General features: G+C 40.1%; 1 protein-coding gene across 5 annotated transcripts in view; it reads right to left on the reverse strand.

Moving 5' to 3' along the window:
• The window catches only part of EPC1 (enhancer of polycomb homolog 1), a 112,646-nt gene that overhangs the window by 22,025 nt on the left and 67,718 nt on the right, over positions 1–22,903 (reverse strand). For all 5 annotated transcript variants that reach the window (XM_054020905.1, XM_054020908.1, XM_054020907.1 and 2 more), the window contains 9 exons: positions 13,481–13,640; positions 11,621–11,766; positions 11,332–11,538; positions 10,830–10,978; positions 6,349–6,508; positions 4,394–4,570; positions 4,217–4,306; positions 3,981–4,129; positions 788–1,140 (listed from right to left, as the gene is read on the reverse strand). In XM_054020905.1, coding sequence (XP_053876880.1) covers positions 788–1,140; positions 3,981–4,129; positions 4,217–4,306; positions 4,394–4,570; positions 6,349–6,508; positions 10,830–10,978; positions 11,332–11,538; positions 11,621–11,766; positions 13,481–13,640 — 1,591 coding nt within the window. The remainder of the gene's footprint in view (positions 1–787; positions 1,141–3,980; positions 4,130–4,216; positions 4,307–4,393; positions 4,571–6,348; positions 6,509–10,829; positions 10,979–11,331; positions 11,539–11,620; positions 11,767–13,480; positions 13,641–22,903) is intronic.

A 22,903-nucleotide genomic window follows, 5' to 3' on the forward strand; every position in this document is an offset into this window, starting at 1 on the left:
GTGAGCTAAACATATTGGATTTTAGTTATTTGAGTAACTGCCTCTTCTCCACATCTGCCATCTACTGCTGCAACAATCAACATCAGCAGCTAGGGAGCTTGCTAACAGTTTTCTGATTTAAAAAACATCAGGGGGCTGACGGTCAAACATTTACAGTGACTGGTCCTCAGTTCTTGAATTCATTTCCTACAGTAGTTCTATGGAGTTGGCCTTGCATCATGTCAGTAAACTAACCATTTCTCTGGCTTTTGCCCATGCATGGGGAAAAAAATATGCAAATATTTTTATTTCATTTTTTAAAGAAAAATGGAAATGTCTTGACTTTTTTAAAAAAAATCTGTTGTATTACAATACTAGTATGCATATACACTTTAACATTTTATTAAATATAAAATCAACCTTTTGTCTTCCCGTAGATATCCAACAGGCAAGGTGGTAGAAAATTTGGAGTTTAAGGTTTTATGCTTTCTTAGGCAATCTTATCTTTTAATATGGTCATCTGTCTTTTTTATATTAACTAAAAACCCTGTACATAAGTGGACTTCACACATTTCTAAAAGTCAGAACTGCAACAAGTGCTGCCTTTGTACACGCATTTGAAATAAACTCTATTAAAATGTTCATGTTAAAAATGCTAACTGATTAGTTTTCAATATAATAAGTGGTAAAACAGATGATTCACTGCTATTAGAACAGATCACAAAGAACAAAATGGATAAAATTCTAATTTTGATTCTCTGAGTCAAGTTTAACATTTCTAGAAAAAAGTTTGTCAAAATAAACATACCAAAGTGTGCTGAACCACTGCTACTTTTACTTTGTATAGAGGTACTGCATGTCTGGGTCCCAGGTTGTGCTGTGCCTGTTCGATTTATACCCCTGTATAATTTCCTACAGGAGAGTTCATCATTGTCACTGTCATGTAGAGATGGTGTCCGAGGCCTAAAATGCCGCCATCTACATGATTTGATATTGACTAGTATCTGACTGAGGTCTTTAGAGAAAGATTTGTCCGAGGTATTTGTTTCTGAGGTATTGGCAACTTGACTGATTGAAGAGTGTTGCGTTGAGGAAAGCATTTCCAAATCCAGCTGGCGAAACGTACTGTTGTAGTCTGAATGCGCTCTGTCCAGTAGCACCCTAAAATGGAAGTGCAATAAACTTAGCAGACAATATGAAGCCAAAAACAGAAAGGTCACCACACACCAGTTTCTGATAGCAAGAATTCCTTTAGAATGAACAAAACTCAAAATATCATGAAATACAGCCACATACTTAAATCCTATGTTACTGTAAGTGGTGTTTTTTTTTTATAAACTGGAACTTGTCATGTCAACGTTTCCGAATTTATTATGAGCCCCCTAACAAATAGCAAGGCACTCATATTTTTGATATTTTGCACTACAACTTGGTAGAATCTTATTGAATATTAAATTTGCAAATTATTAGGTAGGTGAGGAGAAGATAAAAATTGTTAACTTTTAATCCATAAATCCTAACTAAGCAGCAAAATGCGTCTCCAAAGGGCCAAAAAGCCAATTCCTCTCCGAGCTGCTGAATACACCAGTTCCACACATAGAAGTGACCCAACCCAGCCTCCCCAACCACTGAATATGCCCACAACTATATCCCCAAGAAGTGCTGAAGCTGTCACACTCTACCTATCTAACCTCCTGGCAAAACCCTTAAGGGGCATCCAGATCCTTCCCTGATTTGTTGAAATTAAATTAGAAGATGCTGAAATTCACAGATTCCATGACAGTTTGATTTAGATGCTACCGTTACCCAGAAAACAGAATTTAGGGTGCCTCCAGAATATAGCTGATCTGTTCTCATTAGGTATGGGCCTCCAGGGTAACTAAGGGAAATAGCTTGGGCTTGCCAGTGGTTCCCTGTTTCAGAAACTCTGTAGAACAGCTCAGACCTGTTAACCCCAGAGGAAACAGATACAGCCTTCTGATAAAGACTCACACAAACAAGCAGTATTCTTTTCAAAACACAGCACCTCTTTATTGGTGCAACTATTAAGAATCCCTAATACAATAACAAACTAAGAATCTCCTTACTGATGTTATAAAATACAAATCCTTTATAAGCTAAAAAGCACCCCAAACCATGTTGTCTAACAGTTTGAGATGATCCTAAGTGATGTGCCTTGCTTCAGAGAGTTAGTCATCCACAGGTCGCTGAGAGCAGTTCTTAGATCAGTGAGTCTCAAACTTTTGTACTGGTGACCCCTTTCACATAGCAAACCTCTGAGTGCGACCCCCCCTTATAAATTAAAATAACTTTTAAATACATTTAACACCATTATAAATGCTGGAGGCAAAGCAGGGTTTGGGGTGGAGGTTGACAGCTCGTGACCCCCCATGTAATAACCTTGCGACCCCCCTGAGGGGTCCCAACTCCCAGTTTGAGAACCCCCGTCTTAGATGTTCTTTAAATCTTACATATACAATTTCCTTTTACAATTAACATACATTCATACATCTTTATTAGCCCGCCCTCCACAGCCCCCCCCCCCCCCCACTAAACTATAATTATCTGACAGACTTACTATGCTGCACTGTCTCCTGTGCACTCTGTCTCTTCTCCCTTTGCTCCAGGGACAGGACGCCTTCTGATGCTGTTCTTAAGAGCTAAGAAGAGAGCACTCTCTAAACTATCCCACTCAACTACTGCTTCTGCCCACTGACACACTGACCTTTATACAGTGCTGTCAGACCTTTATACAGTTCTGTCGGAACTTTCTAGACCCTCTGTTATTATCCTACTGGTCAGATCTTTCTTGGATACATGCCAACTGCCAACATTCTAAACTGTCAGTTCTATTTTTAGCTTGCAATCCTTATTTACCTCCCAGTCATATGATCTGCTGCTATTTTTAGCACTATTTACCACCTTTTCCTGCCAATTCTATATTTAGTGCTCTGAGACCTGCAGTTTCCATCTAATGGTGGAATGACTCTTGCTTATTTAAAATGGAAGCCAGGGATTTGGGGACTTTAAGATGGAATTTCTCTGGTATCACTACCACAGCCATTCAATTCAGGTGCTTCCATAGCAATAAGTTAATATTGTATAAATCTGAAAGCTAAGTGAAGATATTTGTTTTCTTGATTGATTTAACTATGACCTGATCAACTTACTTTAAAACACTCATTTATAGAAAGCGTAAAATATATTTAAACATGTATAGTCTTTAATTAGATATGGTAAAAACATAACACCTATATAAAGAAAAAGTAATACAGAAATGCTTCTAGACCAAGATTTTCAGAAGTAGATGTCTGAAGTAATGTTCCTTAGAGTCCATATTTAGCCACCTAAGTGAATGTCCTGAGTATCTACCATTAACTCATTGGAAGCTGCTTTGGTACACAGCACTTTTGAAAGATCAAGTACTTAAACATGAACTTAGCTTAAGTGATTTGCTGTATCTAGGCCTTATTTGGGAGCATAACATTGAACTCCCATTTTTTGGAAGTCTCAGTCTTAAAAATTACCATGCTAGACAATCACAAAACTGTCTGCAGATTTCAGGATTACAAGTAACATGTTAGCTCACAGCAGCAATCATACATAGCTAAATGTTACAGGTATGTCAGACTGAACTTTCAGGACTTCAGTGTTTCTCAAGTAGAGGATGGTCTTTGGGTTCTCGGAGAGGGGAAACCCGTTTTTAAAATCTACCATTCATCAACAAATAATTTTTATACTACGACCTCTAACCTCAGCTCTGGAGTGGCAAAAGCCTTTCCCAATATCAACAATAATGGTCTATAAACAAAAGAAGTAAACAGTGTCAGGATGGCTTTTACAGTGGAACAAACCAAAAGATAAAAACCAACATCAGTAAGTGAAAGGATTCCATATGTACTATCTTTTAGGGTGCCACTGTCTTTCATTTTCACTTTTGCCCTTGTGTCAATTTTAAAATTATCCATAACTTTTTATAGCAATAATTAAGTACAGCTTACCTTCCGCCACGTCCAACCCGTCTTCGTGCAAACCCAATACACCTTTGGGGTACAGTGAGCGTGGTTAAGCAGTATCTATAGCGGACATCTCCTAATCTTCCGTCTTTAGGACTACTCCATGGCCAGTTGCCAGTTTGGTCTAAATGAGGCTTAAAAGAATTTTAGAGAACAATTAAAAATAAGATTTATTCTATAATGATACTCAGTCTTATAGTTTGTAGAGAAGTCTCACTTACAGCATAGTACTGACAACCTGCTTTCCTACGGAAAGCAAAAGGACCATCAGGATCATTTTCTTCCTCAGCTTCGGAGGAACCAGACATAACCTTTGAAAACACAACGGGAGCTGGTAAGTTCATGAGACAGATTTCTACTGCTCTTAGAAAAGAAGCAATAAACTGTAGAGATCATACTTGGGAAAGAGGTTCTTCATCTGAGCTGGGGAAATCATACTGATTCAGATCTTTAGCATTAAAGACTGGTAGTGCAGCAGGACTTGTCTGTTGAGGAGTAGCAGCAGCAGATGAAGGTAAGACTTTGGGCTTCTTCTCATATTTCCTTTTGGGTCTTATAACATCAGCTTTCTCTTGCTGCAAGAAAATAAAAGCTTAATTCACTCAGTTTAACCAACTTGTGATCATACTAAATAGCAGATTTTCAAAAGTCTAGTGCAAATGTGCTCAAAACTGGACTGAATTAACAGCAACACAAAGCATTTAATCAAAATTCAGATTTCTGGGCTTTAACAGCAAAGTGTTCTAATTATTTTAAGAAGGAATTAAACACTGTTAGTTCAGAGACTATTCTGCGACATCCAGTTAAGACTAAATACTACTGTGGAACACCACATCAGAACTTGACATTATTCAAGACATGGTTAGATGGGCATCATCAACATGAACAAAGCATGAAGGCATCACTATGAACAACTAGTTTTCATCTGCATTGAAAGTCCCTTCCCCTTTTTTTATTTAATAGGCATTTTTATACCACTGCCCAAAACAGTATAAAAATGACAGATAGGGAAAGGAAGTTAAACTATTCTTCTAAACCTAAAAGAAGTCTGAGCACTGTGTGACTTGAGACAAAGTTAAAAAATCCCAACCCATTTCTCAGATGCCACTGAAGAGTTTTAAACCAAAGGAGAAATCTTTAATAAAAACAATTTACCCAACAGATCATTACATGGTGCAAACGTGAATTTAACAGCATATTAAAATGTCTTGACAGGAAGTACTCTAGTTGCCTCTTTCAAGCTTTGCAGTAGTGTTGTATACATGGGGAAAAGAGATTTTGGGAGCTAAAGTATATATACTTGCATATAATTGCCTAATTATGTAGTCCTATTTATCAGGTAAAGCAACATTTAGGAATTCAGCTGCTGCCATTAATAAATATTGTGCGCTAAAAACTTGAATTACAGCAGAAATTTACCATTCTGTAAAGCTCAGACTGATTAGAACCCAACTAGAGGCATTCATCCTTTTAAGGCAGATGAAAGAAATTCCGTATGGGCTACTTGTTAAAGGCTCTTTCAGATAAGACTTTACATTAAAGCAGTACTGGTTTTGGGGGGAACCATGCCTGCCTACATCTGTATTCATTCAATACATAGCAGAATGGAACTCTGATTTTGATTTGAGTTTTTGGACATTACAGTAAATACCAGATAAAAATGCTAAATAAACTATCAATGCTTCTCTGGTTAATTGGAGAATTCAGCATCATTTGCTTTGTGTGTTTTATGTCTGCAGAATTTACAGAGCAATAGCATTTTTAAAATTCCCCGCATTTAACACACATTACTGACTTTCTATTTTTATACACATACAAACTACTATGAGGTGTACTGCATTTGAAAACTGACGTCAATAATGAATTTATGACTATATCCTTCACCAAACCGTAGGTTTTAAGTTAGTTTTTACAGCTTACATCTTTAAAAAAGTATATTTTGCCAGTTTTGTAAAGGTAGTTCACAGGCAAAACAATATGAACAGCATCAGCTGAAAACAGGGACCTAAACAATTCCTGATATAATCTTGTTAGAGTCATAAAATACAAGGATGGATTATCCTGATGCAAGTTTGACATCGGCCTCTGCCAGTCCTGAGCCACTTGCTCTATACTTGCTTTGAACTTCATCATTTTGCTTTATTTCTTATGCAAGTAATCCTAACTTCAATAGAACTCTGACAATTTATACCAGCCGAGGATCTGCTAGTGTCCTTTAACGATAGGTCTTTCATTTTTTAGAAAAGGTTTTCCCTTCAAAAATAAGCATAATTTCTGGTATCATAGTCCAAAACCTTGTGTGTTCTGGTGACACAAGACCATGAATATTTGTTTATAAGTACTACTCCTTCACCTTGTTAACTTTGAATTCCTTCAGTTCCATAGCTTCTTGATGCTTAAATGGACTGCTATTTGTAACAGGAATGATGGGGATGGCATAGGTAGGTTTCATTGGCTGCCGCTGTGCCATAACCTCGGACATGATCTCTCCACTGTAGTCACCCAAATTATACCTGAAATTAAAATTTTTTAAGTGCTAAATTGTCAAAAATGCTGAATATTTGCATACTATTTTTAGTTTCCACCAACAGCACATGACATAGTATAACTTAGATACATTACATAGTAGTTACAATTACAATACTACTCGCAGCTTTGGGCACCATTAAAAAGTTGTATAGCTAAATCAAAGTCCTCAGAGGATGATAACTAACAAAGACAACATTTAGACAATATTACTTCAGGAGACAGATTAATATAATGGACTCTGCATTGCCTAAAGAAAAGTTGGCAAGGAACCAAATGATAGCTATCTGTAAGAACTTCAGAAAAGTTGTAGAAAATGAAGAAATAAGGGGTGGGGGTCAGAAGGGAAAAATAAATAGAGAATTATTATTTTAGTAGGTGGGTATGTCACAAGTACTAATGACCTAAACTAAAACAAAAAAGTAGTAAGTACCACCTTAAGCAAGGACAAGGTGCCTGAGCCATAATCTCTTATTACAAACTTTTATCATGGCAGTAATGGTTGGTTCTCAAACGTCATTGCACCACAATTCCCTTTTGACAACAACAATTACTACATGACCCCAGGAGGGGTGACTGAAGCCTGAGCCCACCCAAGCCCCATCGCCCCGGGCAGGGGGTCCAAAGCTGAAGCCCCACCGGCCCCATTAAAACGGGGTTGCGACCCACAGTTTGAGAACTGTTGTGCTATAGTATTCAGTGTTTTAAAAGAGTAAAACTTCTAGCTATACAGATATATTTCAGTTTCTGAAAGTGTCCATATAATTGGCTTAGAGTAAACATACATAAACTAAAGATCAATACTCCATGTCAGAAATCAACTAAAAAAATCTCTACATATTGCAAAGATGATATCAGCTTTCATGAGGTGGGAGGGGTGAGGTATGTCTGTTGGATAAAGTGTTGATAGGAGTGCTTGATTACATGCAAATAACTCCTACAGAACAAGTATCAGGGGTAGCTGTGTTAGTCTGAATCTACAAAAACAACAAGGAGTCTGGTGGCACCATATCTGTTAGTCTTTAAGGTGCCACCAGACTCCTTGTTGTTTTCTTACAGAACAGTGCATTATATCACTGGAGAAGGCTGCCAGCCGTTTTGCCCAGGTGGATTTTGGATCAGATGTTAAAGTGGTTGGGATAAAGAGGATGGTGAAAAAGGAAAGAAGTAAAGCCTATAAATAATTTGTGATTCACTGCCACACCAAAAGTTTTTGGTCTGTGTCCCTGGCTTAGCAATCACTCATGGAAAAAGCTTAATTTCACTTAAGAAATTTAAGATACAATCAAAAGAATTCCAGGTTTCCAAAATGGGGAACTACACAAAAATGAGAAAGCTACTTAAATGGAAATTAAAAGAAACCGTCACAAGGAAGAAAGGCCTGCAGACTGCATGGAGACTATTTAAAAACATCATTAACAGAGACTCAAACTAAATGTATGCCCCAAATAAAAAAGAAAAACAGTAAAAGAACCAAAAAATGCCATCATGGCTAAAGTACAGAGTAAAAGAGGTGCTCAGAGGCAAAAAGGCATCCTTTAAAAACTGGAAAGTAAGTTCTAGTGAGGAGAAAGGAGCATAAACTCTAGCAAGTCAGGCATAAAAGTATAATAAGCCAGGCAAAGAAACAATTTGAAGAGGAACTAGCTAAAGATTTAAAAAAATACTATTAGTTCTTGTAAGTACATCAGAAGCTGGAAGCCTGTCAGTCAGTGTGGCCACTGGATGATCAAGGAGTTGAAAGAACATGGAAGGAAACAAGGTTGTTGTGGAAAAGCTAAATGAATTCTTCACAGCGGTTTTCACTGCAGAGGATGGGGGCGAGATCCCCACATCAGAGCCATTCTTTTTAGATGACAAATCTGAGGAACTGTCCCAGATTGAGGTGTCAAAAGAGTAGGTTTTGGAACAAACAGATATATTAAACAGTAATAAGTCACCAGGACCAGATGGGATTCACCCACGAGTTCTGAAGGAAATCAAATGTGAAACTGCAGAACTACTAACTGTGATAGGGGGGCAGGGATAGCTCAGTGGTTTGAACATTAGCCTGCTAAACCCAGGGTTGTGAGTTCAATCCTTGAGGGGGCCACTTAGGGATCTGGGGCAAAAACAGTACTTGGTCCTGCTAGTGAAGGCAGGGGGCTGGACTTGATGACCTTTCAAGGCCCCTTCCAGTTCTAGGTGATAGGATAGGATATGTAACCTACTGCTGAAGTCAGCCTCTGTACCAGATGACTGAGGGGTAGCCAATGTAACACCAATATTTCAAAAAGGCTTCAGGGGCAATCCTAGCAATTTTAGGCTTGTAAGCCTAAATTCAGTACAAAGCAAATTGGTTGAAACTATAGAGAACAGAATTATCAGACACAGATAAACAGGATATGCTAGGGAAGAGTCAACCCAGGTTTGTAAAGGGAAATCATGCCTCAATCAATCTATTAGAGTTTTTTGAGATATGAACAAGGGTGATCCAGTCAATACAGTGTACTTGGACTTTCAGAAAACCTTTGACAAGGTCCCTCCCCAAGAAGCTTTGAAGTAAATTAAGCAGCAATAGGATAAGAGGGAAGGTCAGTAACTGGTTAAAAGACAGAAAACAAAGGGGTAGGAATAAATAGTCAGTTTTCACAATGGAGAGGTAATATCCGTGTCCCCCAAGGATCTGACTGGGTCCTTGCTGATTAACATATTCATACATTATCTGAAAAATGGGGAAACACAGTGAGGTGGCAAAATTTGCCAACAATACAAAATTACTCAAGATAGTGGAGTCCAAAGCTGACTGCAAAGAGCTACAAAGGGATCTGACTAAACTGGGTGACAAAATATCAACATGAAATTTCATCTGTCAAATGCAAAGTAATGCTGATTGGAATTACTGTTTCCAACTATACATGCAAAATGATGGGGTCTAAATTAGCTGTTACCACTCAGAGAGATCTTGGGAATCATTGTGGATAATTCCCTGAAAACATTTGCTCAATGTGCAATGGCAGTCAAAAAAGCTAAAAGTGTTGGGAACCATTTGGAAAGGAATAGATAATAAAATAGAAAATATCAATATCACTATGCAAGTCTGAGGTATGCCAACACCTTGAATACTGCATGCAGTTCTGGTCGCCCTATCTCAGGGTTTCTCAAACTTTTGTATTGGTGCCCTTTCATACAGCAAACCTATGAGTATGACCCTCCCTTATAAATTAAAAGCACTTTTTTTGTATTTAACACTTATAAATGCTGGAGGCAAAGTGGGATTTGGGGGTGGAGGCTGACAGCTTACAATCCTCCATGCAATAACCTTGTGACCCTCTGAAGGGTCACGACCCCCAGTTTGAGAACCCCTGCCCTATCTCAAGAGAGATATTAGAACTGGTACAGAGAAAGACAACAAAAATGATTAGGGGGTATTAAACAGCTTCCATATGAAGAGAAATTAAAAAGACTAGAACTGTTCAAGTTAGAAAAGAGATGACTAAGAGGAGATACGATAGAAGTCTCTCCATACCACCCATGATTTTAGAAAGGCAATAAGGAAGAGTTATTTACCTCTTCACATAACACAAGAACTAGGTGTCACCCAGTGAAATTAATAGGCAGCAGGTTTAAAGCAAACATAAGGAAGTACTTCTTCGCAACGCAGAGTCAACCTGTGGAACTTGTTACCACTGGTTGTTGTGAAGGCCAAAAGTATAACTGGTACAGAAAACAGTTAGGTAAGTTCATGGAAGATAGCCATTGATGAACCTATTAGCCAAGATGGTCAAGGAGGCAATCACATGATCCAGATGTCCCTAAACCTCCCAACTGCCAGAAACTGACTGGATGACTGGGAATGGATCACTGGAAATTGCCCTGTTCTGTTCATTCCTTCTGAAGCATCTAGCTCTGGCCACTGTCAGAAGACAGAATACTGGGCCATATGGACAACCGAGCGTCTGACCCAGCAAGGCCATTCTTATGTTCTTAATAAATTTACCTATAGTTTCCAAAGTCTCCTCTTTCTAGATTTGTGCACAGTGAAAGAAACCTAAATCAAAACTGACAAAACAAGGGTGACTGGATGAAGACTAGACTAATTCCTTCCTGATTTGTAAGTATATAATTTTATATTTCATTTTCTCTTTGTAAAATGTGAAAGCATGCTATACTATAAATAAAATAAATAAGCACAAAAGTTAAAGAGTAGTTGTGTAAATCTTCTTTTAAAACAAGTCAAAAAAGACATTTTAGTATTAGTTCTGTTTATGCAAGAGCGTGAATATTTAATGCTAAATTTTTCAAAAATGATTATGAAATACTGTCTACCTCTTTTCCATAATTTCCAATGTTAAATGCAATAACTCCCTCTTGCTTTTTTCCCTTCTTTTTATCATCTCTAGGATTGTTACAGCACGACTCAGATCTCGACGTAACTTAAGCATCTTTTCATAAGACGCTTCATCATTCTTTCGATTCTGTGGATATAACAAGACATTTTTCATTTCATTGAAGTTTCTTTAATTTCTATAATGAGTGTGTATCAAGCATTTTGACATGTCCAAGTACAGAGAATCTTACATCTACTGCAAGTTACAAGTCACCTGCATTTATTATTATTCGATTTTGTAGTAACCACACACACACACACCCCCCACGGTGGTACTCCTGGGATATAAACTTCTGTAATTTGACTGTATAATATTTCAATTGAGTGATGCCATTAGCAGGCAAATAGTGGGTTTTTTTCAAGATTCAGTATTAAAAAAGTTAAGATGACTTTGTAATGCTTCAATACAATAAGCATGTGCCAGATTTTATGTCTACTCACTTTTCGAGTCTGCATCTTTTCTGTTCGCCTTCTAAAAGCAACATAAGGATCATTTGTGCTGGAACCATCTCGCTTCTCTTGTTTTACTGCTGGGATAAGAGAGGGACCTCGACAGTTTTTCCTCTTTTTAATCCAGTACTCATACACTTCTCTAATTAATTCATCATCTTCCTTCAGAAGCAGTTTGGCCTCCTGCAGGCTGACTGGCTAAATGTAAAACCCAATGTGTTACAAGAAATAGCAACATATGAAAGTATTTTTTTTCCATTTTTTATCTGAAATAATGTACCTGCTGACCACTGCCCTTTTCTAGCCTGTCTATCATCTCCTCAAACTGCAAAGGAGAGATGTCCATTCTTTTCTTCAACTTATTCACAAAGGCGTCATCTTCTGAATCCAAGTCATAATCAGGCTGTTCAGCATCCAAACTAAAAGCTAAACAATACAGTGAATGTTAACATGGAAGTACTATGGAAGTATTTTGTTGCAACAACAACAACAACAACAAAAGTGCCTGGGATTATAGGCTATACTTTTATGGTTTGGAGAGCAAGACAGAACATGTGTTTTTTGTTCGTGGGGGGAAATCTATAGAACAGGTTTTCTCCAGTAACAACTTGATACTTTTATTAAACAGATATAAAAAGTACAGTGAGCAAGAATAAAAAGAATAAAATTAACAGAAGCATTGACACAACGCAAGCAGACATTAACTGAAGATGACATTATAAATATAATACCTAAGCATTCAACTGCTTATCATTTACTATCCAGTAAACTTCCTATAGTTCAATCTAAGAATCTGGAGTGACATCCTGCCCCTGTTGAAGTCAGAGGTTATTTTTTTGGAGGTGACTTCCAGGAAGCCAGAATTTCACCCCAATTATATGTGGTATTTAAGCAAAAAGCTTCACTGATGACTAGACTGACATCACCCAAGTTCTCCTCATCAATAACCTTAATATCTTAAATAAAACAAAAAATAAATAAAAATAAAAAAATTGGTTAAAGATCATGCCAGACGAACCTATGATAATCTAACTTTACATACAGGTAACATTTTGAAGACTGCTTTTTGTTCACAGGGCATTCAGCTTAAGAACTTCAGTTGACCACTACTATCAGGAGAGAGCATGAGGAAGTAAATGGTCACAGAAGTAGTCAGTACTCTAAAGAAAGAGGCTTGTAAATTAATCCCAATCTTTTATCCAGAAATAAACTGGGAATCTATTCAGTTTATGGGGCACAGGTATCATGTTCAAGATATTGCTAATTAAAGCATACAACTGTATTCCACATTAGCAAGAACTTCTGAGATGTTTTCAAGTATTGCCCCAAGTAAAGTGATGACTGTGGTGAGGTTCACATCCAAAAGGAACAGTTGAAATCTCCTAGCCAGATAAAGATGAAAACAAGCAACAGCACCCAAGTGGGCTATCTAGGCATCTAGAAGCAGCTGTAGATCCCATGAAGAATTCTAGAATGTGTTTCTTAAGAGGTGAACATACTCCATTTAATTGAAGACAATGGCTAACCGCAGCCACAGGGAGCTGCACGGGGCCATGCCCGTGGAGAGTCAATGTCTACAACAAGGGGTCGGCAACATTCGGCACGTGACTCACCAGGATAAGCACCCTGGCGGGCCGGGCCAGTTTTGTTTACCTACTGACGTGGCAGGTTCAGCCGATTGCGGCCCCCCACTGGCCGCGGTTCGCCGTCCTGGGCCAATGGGGGGCGACGAGAAGCTGCGGCCAGCACATCGCTCGCCCGCGCTGCTTCTCGCAGCCCCCATTGGCCCGGGACGGCGAACCGCGGCCAGTGGGGGCCACAATCGGCCGAACCTGCCACGTCAGTAGGTAAATAAAACTGGCCCGGCCCGCCAGGGTGCTTATCCTGGTGAGTCGCGTGCCGAACGTTGCTGACCCCTGGTCTACAAAATGTTTACCCTGATGGGGCGTATGCGGCCTGTGGGGTCACAGGTTGCTCACCACTGGTTTACACCGTAAATTGCTGCACAAACATTAATCTTTGAAAGGAAGTTTCAACAGTAGTTCAATAGGTGTTTAAGAAATCCCTTTAAATTAAATCAGTGTAGGAACATTTTGGATATAGGCTTTCACATACATTTAAAAAAAATATTTATACTTACGCTGTATGTGAATGAGCTGCTTTGGCATCCTAAATTCCCCAGGATATATAGATTCATAGTAAGCAATATTACTTTCTGCCTCTGGGACTGGTATAACCATATTATCCCTCTTCTCTCCATATACCTGTTGTGCCGAGATAGCTCGCTGAAGATGATGTTCCTATAAATAAAAACAAAAAGAAGGGATTTGAAAATTGACATTCTATTGAGACACCTGGTGCAAGGAGTTTACCTTACTTTCCTAGCCCACTTTTAAAAAGATAAAACATTAGTTTCTGTGGATTTATTTATTTACATCACAAAGAAAAGACAAGACATGATAAATTAACAATTCATTTTAGAGATGTTCCAAGTAACACATAACAAGGATACACCAATAAGACTTCCAGTAGGTGGCGCTCTCTCTCACATACACACAAAACTGGAAAGCTGTAGAGTTCTCTTCTGTATAGAGATAGCTATTTAGAAATAGCAAAAAACAACCAACCAAAATCCCTTATGGGAACAAGCAACACTATTTTGTATCTAAGGAAATATGACTATTCAATGACATGTTATTTGCATGTCAAGCTAAACAAATACTTGTGGAAGTATAAAAAGATAAAATCATAGAAATGTAGGGCTGAAGGGCCCTTGAGGGGTCATCTAGGCCATGCCTTCACGCTGAGGCAAGATCAAATATACACAGCCCATCCCTGACAGTTGTTTGTCTAATCTGTTCTTAAAAACCTACTATAACCGGTACTTTACAACCTTCATTGGAAGGAAGCCTATTCCATTGGTTTAGCTATCCTTATAGTTAGAACGTTCTTCCTAATATCTAACCTAAGTCTCCCTTGCTGCAGATTAAGCCAATTCCTTCTTGTCCTACCTCCAGTGGACATGAACAATTGATCCCCATCCTCTTTATAAATAGACCTTAAGACATATTTGAAGACTTATCAGTCTTCTCTCAAGACTAAACACGTCCAATTTTTTTTTAAACCTCCCTTTATAGGTCAGGCTTTTTAAACATTTTATTATTTTTGTTGCTCTCTTCTGGGCTCTGTTTATTTTGTCCACATCTTTCTTAAAGTGTGGTATCCAAAACTGGACACAATACTCCAGGTGAGGTCTCAACAATACCAAGTACAGTGGGACACTCTACGGCAGTAGTCCCCAAACTAAGTTGTGCCCCCCCTTATCCCAATGTAATCTGCCCATGCCGCCCTCTCCCCCTGGAAGCTGTGGTTGGGAGCTAGAGGCAAGAGTGGAGCTGTGGCTAGGGCCCAGGCCATGGGCAGGAGCCAGGGGCTGCGACTGAGAGCAGAGGTTGGGGCGGGCTGGGTGACGCTCCCTAAAAAAAAAAAAAAAAAAAAAAAAAAAGGATTCGGGAAAAATGTTTTTTGACAAATAGATTCCTTACTAGGCATATTAATACAGAACTCTAATAATTCATTTAAGTTACAATACAGAACTGTATTTCCCGCACCACTCAGAAACAGTGCAAAGGTTTGGGGGAGTCAGGGGTAACAGAGGAGCTGAGGGAGAGGGAAGTAATTGCTGAGAAAGAGCCTGGGTGTGAATTTGAAAGGTTGTTGGGTATGGATGGGACAAGGATGGTGGGGCCCGTGGGGAAAGATTGTTAGGGAGCTTCCCACATGCAGACTCTGGCTGACCCCTAGTCTCTCCCACTCAGTCAGGCATATCTGCCCCTGTTCTCATGTGTCTCAACGCCTCCACTCAGGCACCTCCCTGTCCCTATGTGGCCCTCCACTCCCATTCAGCCCCTACCCCAGTCTGTCCTCCCCCACTAACCGTTATGAGCCCCTGTCTGACCCCCCAGCAGCCCCATGCTGTCTGTTTCCCCATATCCCCTGTCTCCTGATCTGGCCCGACAGGCACTGTGAAGAAGGCACTACAGACGCCCCCCCAGATTATGCAAACCCGATTTACACAAATCTGCACTTACAGGAAAAAGTTCCGTAAGCTAGTAATAGGAGGGGTTTTTGTTGTTGTTGGTGTAATGGTTGGGTATACGTTTCTGACTTACGCAAAATTTGAGTTACACAAGCTGTTCCGGACTGGAACGCTTGCGTAAGTCAGGGAGTGTCTGTACAGGCTCTCTCTCCCCCCTAGCTAGCCAGGAGTGGCTGCTCTGTTCTAGCGCCATGGCGCCCTCTGGTGGGCAAAAGGAGGAACTGCAACAATTTTACCAGCAGAAGCTATTTTCAGGGGGGGGGTGGGGGGTGGGGGGAAATGCATGGCACGTGAATTATGCGTACACGCAGTGGCGCAAAATTCCTCCAGTAGATACTATAGGAGGCTTACCACCTCCTTTCATTGAAAAAAAAAAAATGTGCATGATTATTTTTTTTTTAAACAGTTATTTCTGATACAAATCCTCAAACTATTTATTGCAGTTTTTTGTATTTTGGATGATGGCTTGAAAGAAGCATTCAATAATTATCTAACTTATCTTGGTGAATTTAGTGTCAAGTTTTAAGTATGGCAAAAATGTATGCTTTAATTAAAATAAATGACATTTTCTAGCTTTTCAGTTAAGCTTCCAAATTTGAAATGAATTTAAAGTGATGTTATTCAAGCCTGCAGACAAACCCAATTCTTGATCTAAATCATAGCTCTGCCAAGCTGCAGAGCCTTGCAAGTACTAAGGACCATGACCAGTTTCCCATTAGTACCATACAGTGTGGGTAGCAGTACAACTTTTAAGAAAATCGGTCAATTTTTACAACGCTGTGGCATAGTTGGGAACTGCTATGAGTAGCAGCAGAGCCTGCATGATAGGTAAACAAGATTCCTTTTTATTTCAATAAAACTATGATCTTATTACCCTCGCTAGTTTTAACTCACATGATTTTTAGCACCCTTTTGTGTTACATTTCTTTCCTGGTATGCTCTGAGCTCTACTTCCGAGTTTCCACCTGGAGTTTAATGTTATTTATATTATGGTAGCACAGATGCTGCAAATACACAGTCATGATCTGAAGAGCTCCCATAGTCACCACTTCTGTACTGTAGAATCTGCCCTTAGATTACCTCATAATAAAATACAGAAAAACTGAGTGGAAGAGTTCTGTTGTATAGATTTGCACCAGTTCAATTGCTTGGTTTTGATCGGTTCCTCCAAGTGAGCTGTAGACTGGTATTTTATTTAACAATCCAGGGGTTTTTGACCTTTCTTAATTTTAGTTAAAGTTGCTTGCTTCACTGGTAAAGAGGTTACAGTTGTGAGACCCAGAAGTGATTAGGGTTACCATTCGTCCGGATTTACCCGGACATGTCCTCCTTTTGTGTGCTAAAAATAGCGTCCGGGGGGAATTTGTAAAGCACTCACAATGTCCGGGATTTCCCCCTCCCCTGGCAGAGCAGAGCGAGCGGCTGGGAGGGCTGCAGGAAAGTCCCGGGCTGGACTCCGGAGCAGCTTCCTCCTCCCACCCCCCCCTCCCTGCATTCTGAGCCGGCCGGCAGCTCCTCCTCCTGCAGCCCGCTCCGGCAGCCCTGTGCAGGGCCAGGGACCGGGTTTTGTGTTGTGCTGGGGAGCTCAGCCATGTGTCCGGCTGGCACAGAGCCCAACACCCTGTTCTGAGCAGCAGGGTAAGGGGGGGCAGGAGAAGGGACAGGGAGGTTCTGGATGGGGCAGTCAAGAAACGGGTGGGGGCTTTTGGAGGGGAGTGGAGAAAGTTTTGGGCAGTCAGGGTACAGGTAGGGGGTAGGGTCCTGGGGGGCAGCTGGGGGGGGTCTTAGGAGGGGGCAGTTAGGGGATAAGGAACAGGGAGTCTTAGGTAGGGGGTGGGGTTCTGGAGGGCAGTTAGGAGCAGGGGTCCCAGGAGGGGGCAGTCAGGGGACAAGGAGCGGGGGGTAGGGGGCTGGGAGTTCTGGGGGGGAGCTGTCAGGGGGCAGGAGTGGGGAGAGGGATCGGAGCAGTCAGGGGACAGGGAGCAGAGGGGTTTAGATGGGTTGGGAGTTCTGGGGGGGGCTGTCAGGGGGCAGGAGTGTGGAGAGGGATCGGAGCAGTCAGGGGACAGGGAGCAGAGAGGTTTAGATGGGTTGGGAGTTCTGGGGGGGGCTTTCAGGGGGTGGGGAGTGGTTGGATGGGGCGTGGGAGTCCCAGGGGTCTGTCTGGGGGTGGGGGTGTGGATAAGGGTTGGGGCAGTCAGGGGACAAGAGGCAAGGAGGCTTAGATAGGGAGTGGAGTCCCGGGGGGCAGTTAGGGGCAGGGGTCCCAGGAGGGGGCAGTCAGGGGACAAGGAACGGGGGGAGGGTTGGGGGTTCTGGGGGGGCGGGAAGTGGGAGGGGCAGGGGCGGGGCTCCTCCCATCCTCTTTTTTGCTTGTTGAAATATGGTAACCCTAGAAGTGATACATGCTAAGTTCTAATTCGATTCATTTTTTGATCCTCTAGTGCTTTGTAATGGAGAGACCTATGCTGTTTTGGCAGAGAGGGCACCAAAAGTTTAGAGTTCTTTTCTGTAAGTTGATTAGGTCTGCTCTAATCATTGTTGCCGAGTACTTGTCTAATAAATGGTAATTAGTGGAAGTGTAGGGGAAATAGTTTCCATTGGAATTTTGTCTCAACCGTTACCACGGTAGCTAAAAATGGCACTAGACTTCATTCCCATGCAGTAAAATAGGTTAAATTATACTGTAAAATAGATTAGTGGTTTTATCAGAAAGGGTTAGTTATTTAATGGTTCTTTATTGCACACAAAAGTCTAGATGTGATGTTTTTATTGCTATATTAAGGCTTCATGGTACATGTATTATGATGCACAGGAACATATTTAAGATGTTTGATTTCTGTGTCTTTAATAAATAAAAATAATAAAAAAAAAAAGGTTGTGATTGTTCCCAGGCTGCCCTGTAGAACCTGTTTTACAGTACATTTCTAGCAAGGGGAAATTCTTTTGTATAATATATTCAGAGAGAAATAGTATGACTAGACCACCAGCAAGTATCAGGCATTTAGTGAAAACCTAGGGTTTTGCTACTGATGTACATACTGACAAGGACTGGGCTGAGATTGCATTCCTGTTTTACTTCCTCTTGCATGAAGGTCTCCATATGCATGTCTATCTTTATCCTACAGTAGATGGATTGGTACACAGATTTAGCTGTGTCCTATGTTTTTCCACTGATTTTTGTAGAAAGTTAAGTGTCCGTTGTGCCAGCTTGGAGTCAAAGCTTTAAAAGTTTCAAAAAGCATACCAATATCTTGCTTGGGGTTATTTTAGTCTGCAGGGTAAAACTGGTCACTGTTGCACTCTCAGAAGGATCCATTTTGTCTTGTGCATTTTGGTTTACCTATCAGCGATGTGTATATATATTTTTTTAAAACAATGATACAGAACAGTTTGCAGGTATGATTAAAATTATTTGGGTTGGAAACATTTGTATTCTGAGGTAGATATATTACTTTATTTTTCAATGGCTATTAAAGTTATTCCTATACCATCATTAAAATTTAATTCACTAATCAGTTTAGTGAAACTGGTAATTCAAAGCCTGTCCTTTGAATCCGGTCCCTCCACCAAAAATGGTACGAAGCTTCAACTCTGGAAATAGCTCTCTCTCTCTTGCTCTCTCTCGTTCTTCTGTACAGGAATTCTTGAACTGCATATCCTGTCCATTAGTTTCCTCATTCAACTTTAATTCCAGTTCTCATTTTCAAATATTATGTTCTCTGCCCTGATGATTTCTGACAGCTCTACTTTGAAAAGGTTGATACCACAACATTTTTAAACAATAAAAAAATATTTAGGCTAAATGGCTAACATTACTCTTATCCGATATTCATTAAAGATGAGCTTTTTTGAAACATGATCAGCACTGGCCTAATTCTGTATTCACTGAAGTCAGTGGGTCCCATTAATTAATTTTATGAGCAGTTAGGACAGTGTGCTTTTGACAATCCCATTCTACATCTAAAGTTTTAGTTTTTTGAATTTTCTAGTCATGGAAAGAATATATTTAAACACAGAAGAGCAGATGTCTGATGGTACTATGTTCCAACCACACTAGTAAACAATAAGCCCTCTACACAAAAAAAGTCATGCTTCAAGTCTCAAGCACAGATTGTGAAAAAATGTTAAGAGTTTGGTCCTGTCCACAATGTGTGTTCAAAAGTGGTTTTAGAGATGACCCATGTTTGAACTATTGGGATAAGAGACTAAAGAGACTAAATGAGTTTATGCACTGTTCTATCAAAATCTGGGACTGACAGTTTTATCCATTTCCCTTCAACCAACAAACTGCCAAAAAGTTACAAGATACCTTATAAAAGTTAAATCATACAACAGGAAAAGAATGCAAAATTAAGGTTACAAAAATTAAATACAAATACAAGTCTTATGACGGAGGCTCAAAGTCTTCTTAAAGAGACTTATGAAAGATTGGAAGAAACCACACTAATAGCTTGTATTGCTTACAAGCATAAACTCAGGAAGTGAAAGTCATAATTAGACTACACTCCATCCAACAAAATACTCAAAACAAACAAAGCAAAACAAATATACAGGTAAATTTCAGCGCTCAGAGAACAACTAGTATCATTAGCTTGAGCCTGGAGTAATAAGTGAATTCTGTACACGTCTCTCCACTCATGTCTCCAAAGCATCTCATATTCTGACCTGTAACAACCCTACATAATTCATCACAACTATCAGTCTGCGCTGATTTTGTAAAGTGAAGAAATGGGCAGGGGAGGGGAGAAGGGAGGAAAGAGCCTCATCTCATTTATTTAATTATACATGTACCCATCACTATCACTGGGCCCTAACTAATATGCCAAACTAACATGGAAACTTGACTGTTTTAAATGTTTTCAAGAGCATTCAAAGTCCCACTGAAATCGAATGGGACTTGTGCTTGTAAGTCATTTGATCTGGGATGAGATTTTGGAAAGGGCTTACTGTCACCATTGGAAAACTCATCCAATATAATATTATACGCCTCGCCGGGGAGACAAGACTGGTCTTAAGGCCAACAGATTTTGTCAAACTAGCAGTAAGATTGAATTCTAGAGCTGGAGAGTCCTTCATGATAATGCCCCACTCTGAGTCCACAATGTTAAATCAAAAGGAACCATTAGCTCCAGTACCTCAACTGACCTCCAAGGCTGAGATGTCCTCTCAGATAGCCATGTCCAAACGATACAGGGCTTTTTAGATCCAAGTCAAGCATCCTGGTTTGCTTTCACAAGCAAACAGGAAGCCAGTGCAATTACTTGACAATTCATTTAACTTGTTCCATTTGGCTCAAACTAAGCAAATAGAGAGATTAAAGCTAGTGCAGAATTAGTTTCTGAATGGTCTTGAAGACTAGCTATGCACAGAGCACATTGTGCAGAATGGATCACTGCAAAAACCTTGATAACTCTGGAAAACTATTAGAACCTCGTTAAAGATTTGTAGTCCAGTTTCCAGAAATAGAAAACACACGCACTAATACATTTACAGCTTTCCGAGAAAGAAGAGACTTTTCAAAGTCTCATTTGGCAGGTGTATTTAATAGTCAGTAAAATTTTTATACTGTACATTCCTCTAAAAGGTACTTTGCTGAATTAATACTTCACTGTTTGTATTTCTACATTAAGCATACATCTGTTGAAGTTTCAAGGCATCTGCTCAAAGTAGTTAGGATTTACTACTTACTAATACAAAAATTAATAGATCATTAATTACTCACTAATAGAAAAAATAATAGATTATCATTAATTACAGCTTCAACAAAGAATGAAATATTTGAGGTAGACAAATGAGAAAAAAAACTGAGAAAATAAGGAGTAACACAAAATACTTATACAGCAGTTATAGCAAAATGGGCATTACGATTTGATGTACTGAACAATGGTCTGAGAAACTTATTTTAATTCTGGTTTGGGCACAAGCTAAAGCCTTTCTGTAGCTATTTCCACATCTGCAAGAAGGGGGATTATACCTGCTTACTTCACAAAGAATTGTGAAACTTAAGTAATGTTTGTACAGCGCTTTGAAAACACAAAATACCACTACTACAGATTATTAGTGTTACTCTACTCAAAACGCAGAAGGAAGTGTGTTATGACTCTGGATCAGATCAGCCCTTGTGTAACCAGACTTGGCTTCAATGACCAAGAATCTCCCCTCCATTAATACCTGACCTACATAGAATTTGGTTAAAATTCAACTGCTGGATTTCTAAGTTATAGTTTATCAGTCTAAATAATGTAAATGTAGTCCCAATTAAACTTAATTTGATAATTATTTGTATTGCAGTAGGTCCAAAAGACCTCAGCCAGAATTGGGTAACCACAGCACAAAGCCTTGAATAAACATCACTCCTGGGGCAATTCTGCAACATTGCCGAGCACAGAATTAGTGTCTCCCCCAGTCCCAGGCAGAATAATCAATTCTGATGGGGAGGCAAAGGGAAGCCGCAATTACAGCTTTTGCTCACCGGGGTGGTTGTGGCACCAGAAGAGAGGGCAGATGGCTCATGGCAGGAGCAGCCAGCCGAGGGAGTAGGCAGAGACTGCCTTCTGCACAGCGCCCTGCCCATAGGGTCAGGTGAGGAGGCATGGGATGGGGGAGGAGGGGGAAGGATGGACAGAGAGGGACACAGGAGCTAATGGGGTGACAGCACTGAGCCAGGGACTGAATGGGAGTGGAGGTAGAGGGAACATGGGGAGAGAGAGTCAGCTTATGCCTGGCTTAATGGGAGAGGCTAGAGGTCAGCCAGGGTCTGCAGGGGAGAGGCTCTACAAATCCCCCATTATCTCCCCTCAAAAAAAATCTGTTCCATACTTCTCCAACCCAGACCCAACAACCCTCCAGGTTCATTCCCAGACTCCTTCCCAGCAATTACTTCCCTCTCCATTACCAGACTCCCCCAAGCCTTTGCACTGCTTCTGAGGGGTACGGGAAATACGGTTCTGTATTGTAGTTTAAATGAATTACTCAAAGTTTTGTATTAATATGCCTAGAAAGAAATCTAGTTGTCAAAAACATTTCCTGAATCCTTTTTTGTTGTTTGTATTGTTACAGACATACTTGCTGAAAGATATTTTTAAATAAAATTACCTAAATAATTGAAACTGGCATGGTGATATGGACCCTACCCCAAAGAGGCAGAACATACAAGCACCAGTAATCAGGATAATGTCAGCCATGGTCCTTGTTAGTTGTGTGTGTGTGTGTGTGTGTGTGTGTGTGTGTGTGTGTGTGTGTGTGTGTGTGTGTGTGTGTGTAAACACATATAATGTCAGCCATGGTCCTTGTTAGTGGTGTGTGTGTGTGTGTGTGTGTGTGTGTGTGTGTAAACACATAATGTCAGCCATGGTCCTTGTTAGTGGTGTGTGTGTGTGTGTGTGTGTGTGTGTGTGTGTGTGTGTGTGTACACACATGTACTTGTACACTTACTTGTGTCACACACAGCTGGCCCAACTT

Source organism: Malaclemys terrapin, chromosome 2 (genome assembly GCF_027887155.1).
Source record: "Malaclemys terrapin pileata isolate rMalTer1 chromosome 2, rMalTer1.hap1, whole genome shotgun sequence".
Taxonomy (NCBI): domain Eukaryota; kingdom Metazoa; phylum Chordata; order Testudines; family Emydidae; genus Malaclemys; species Malaclemys terrapin.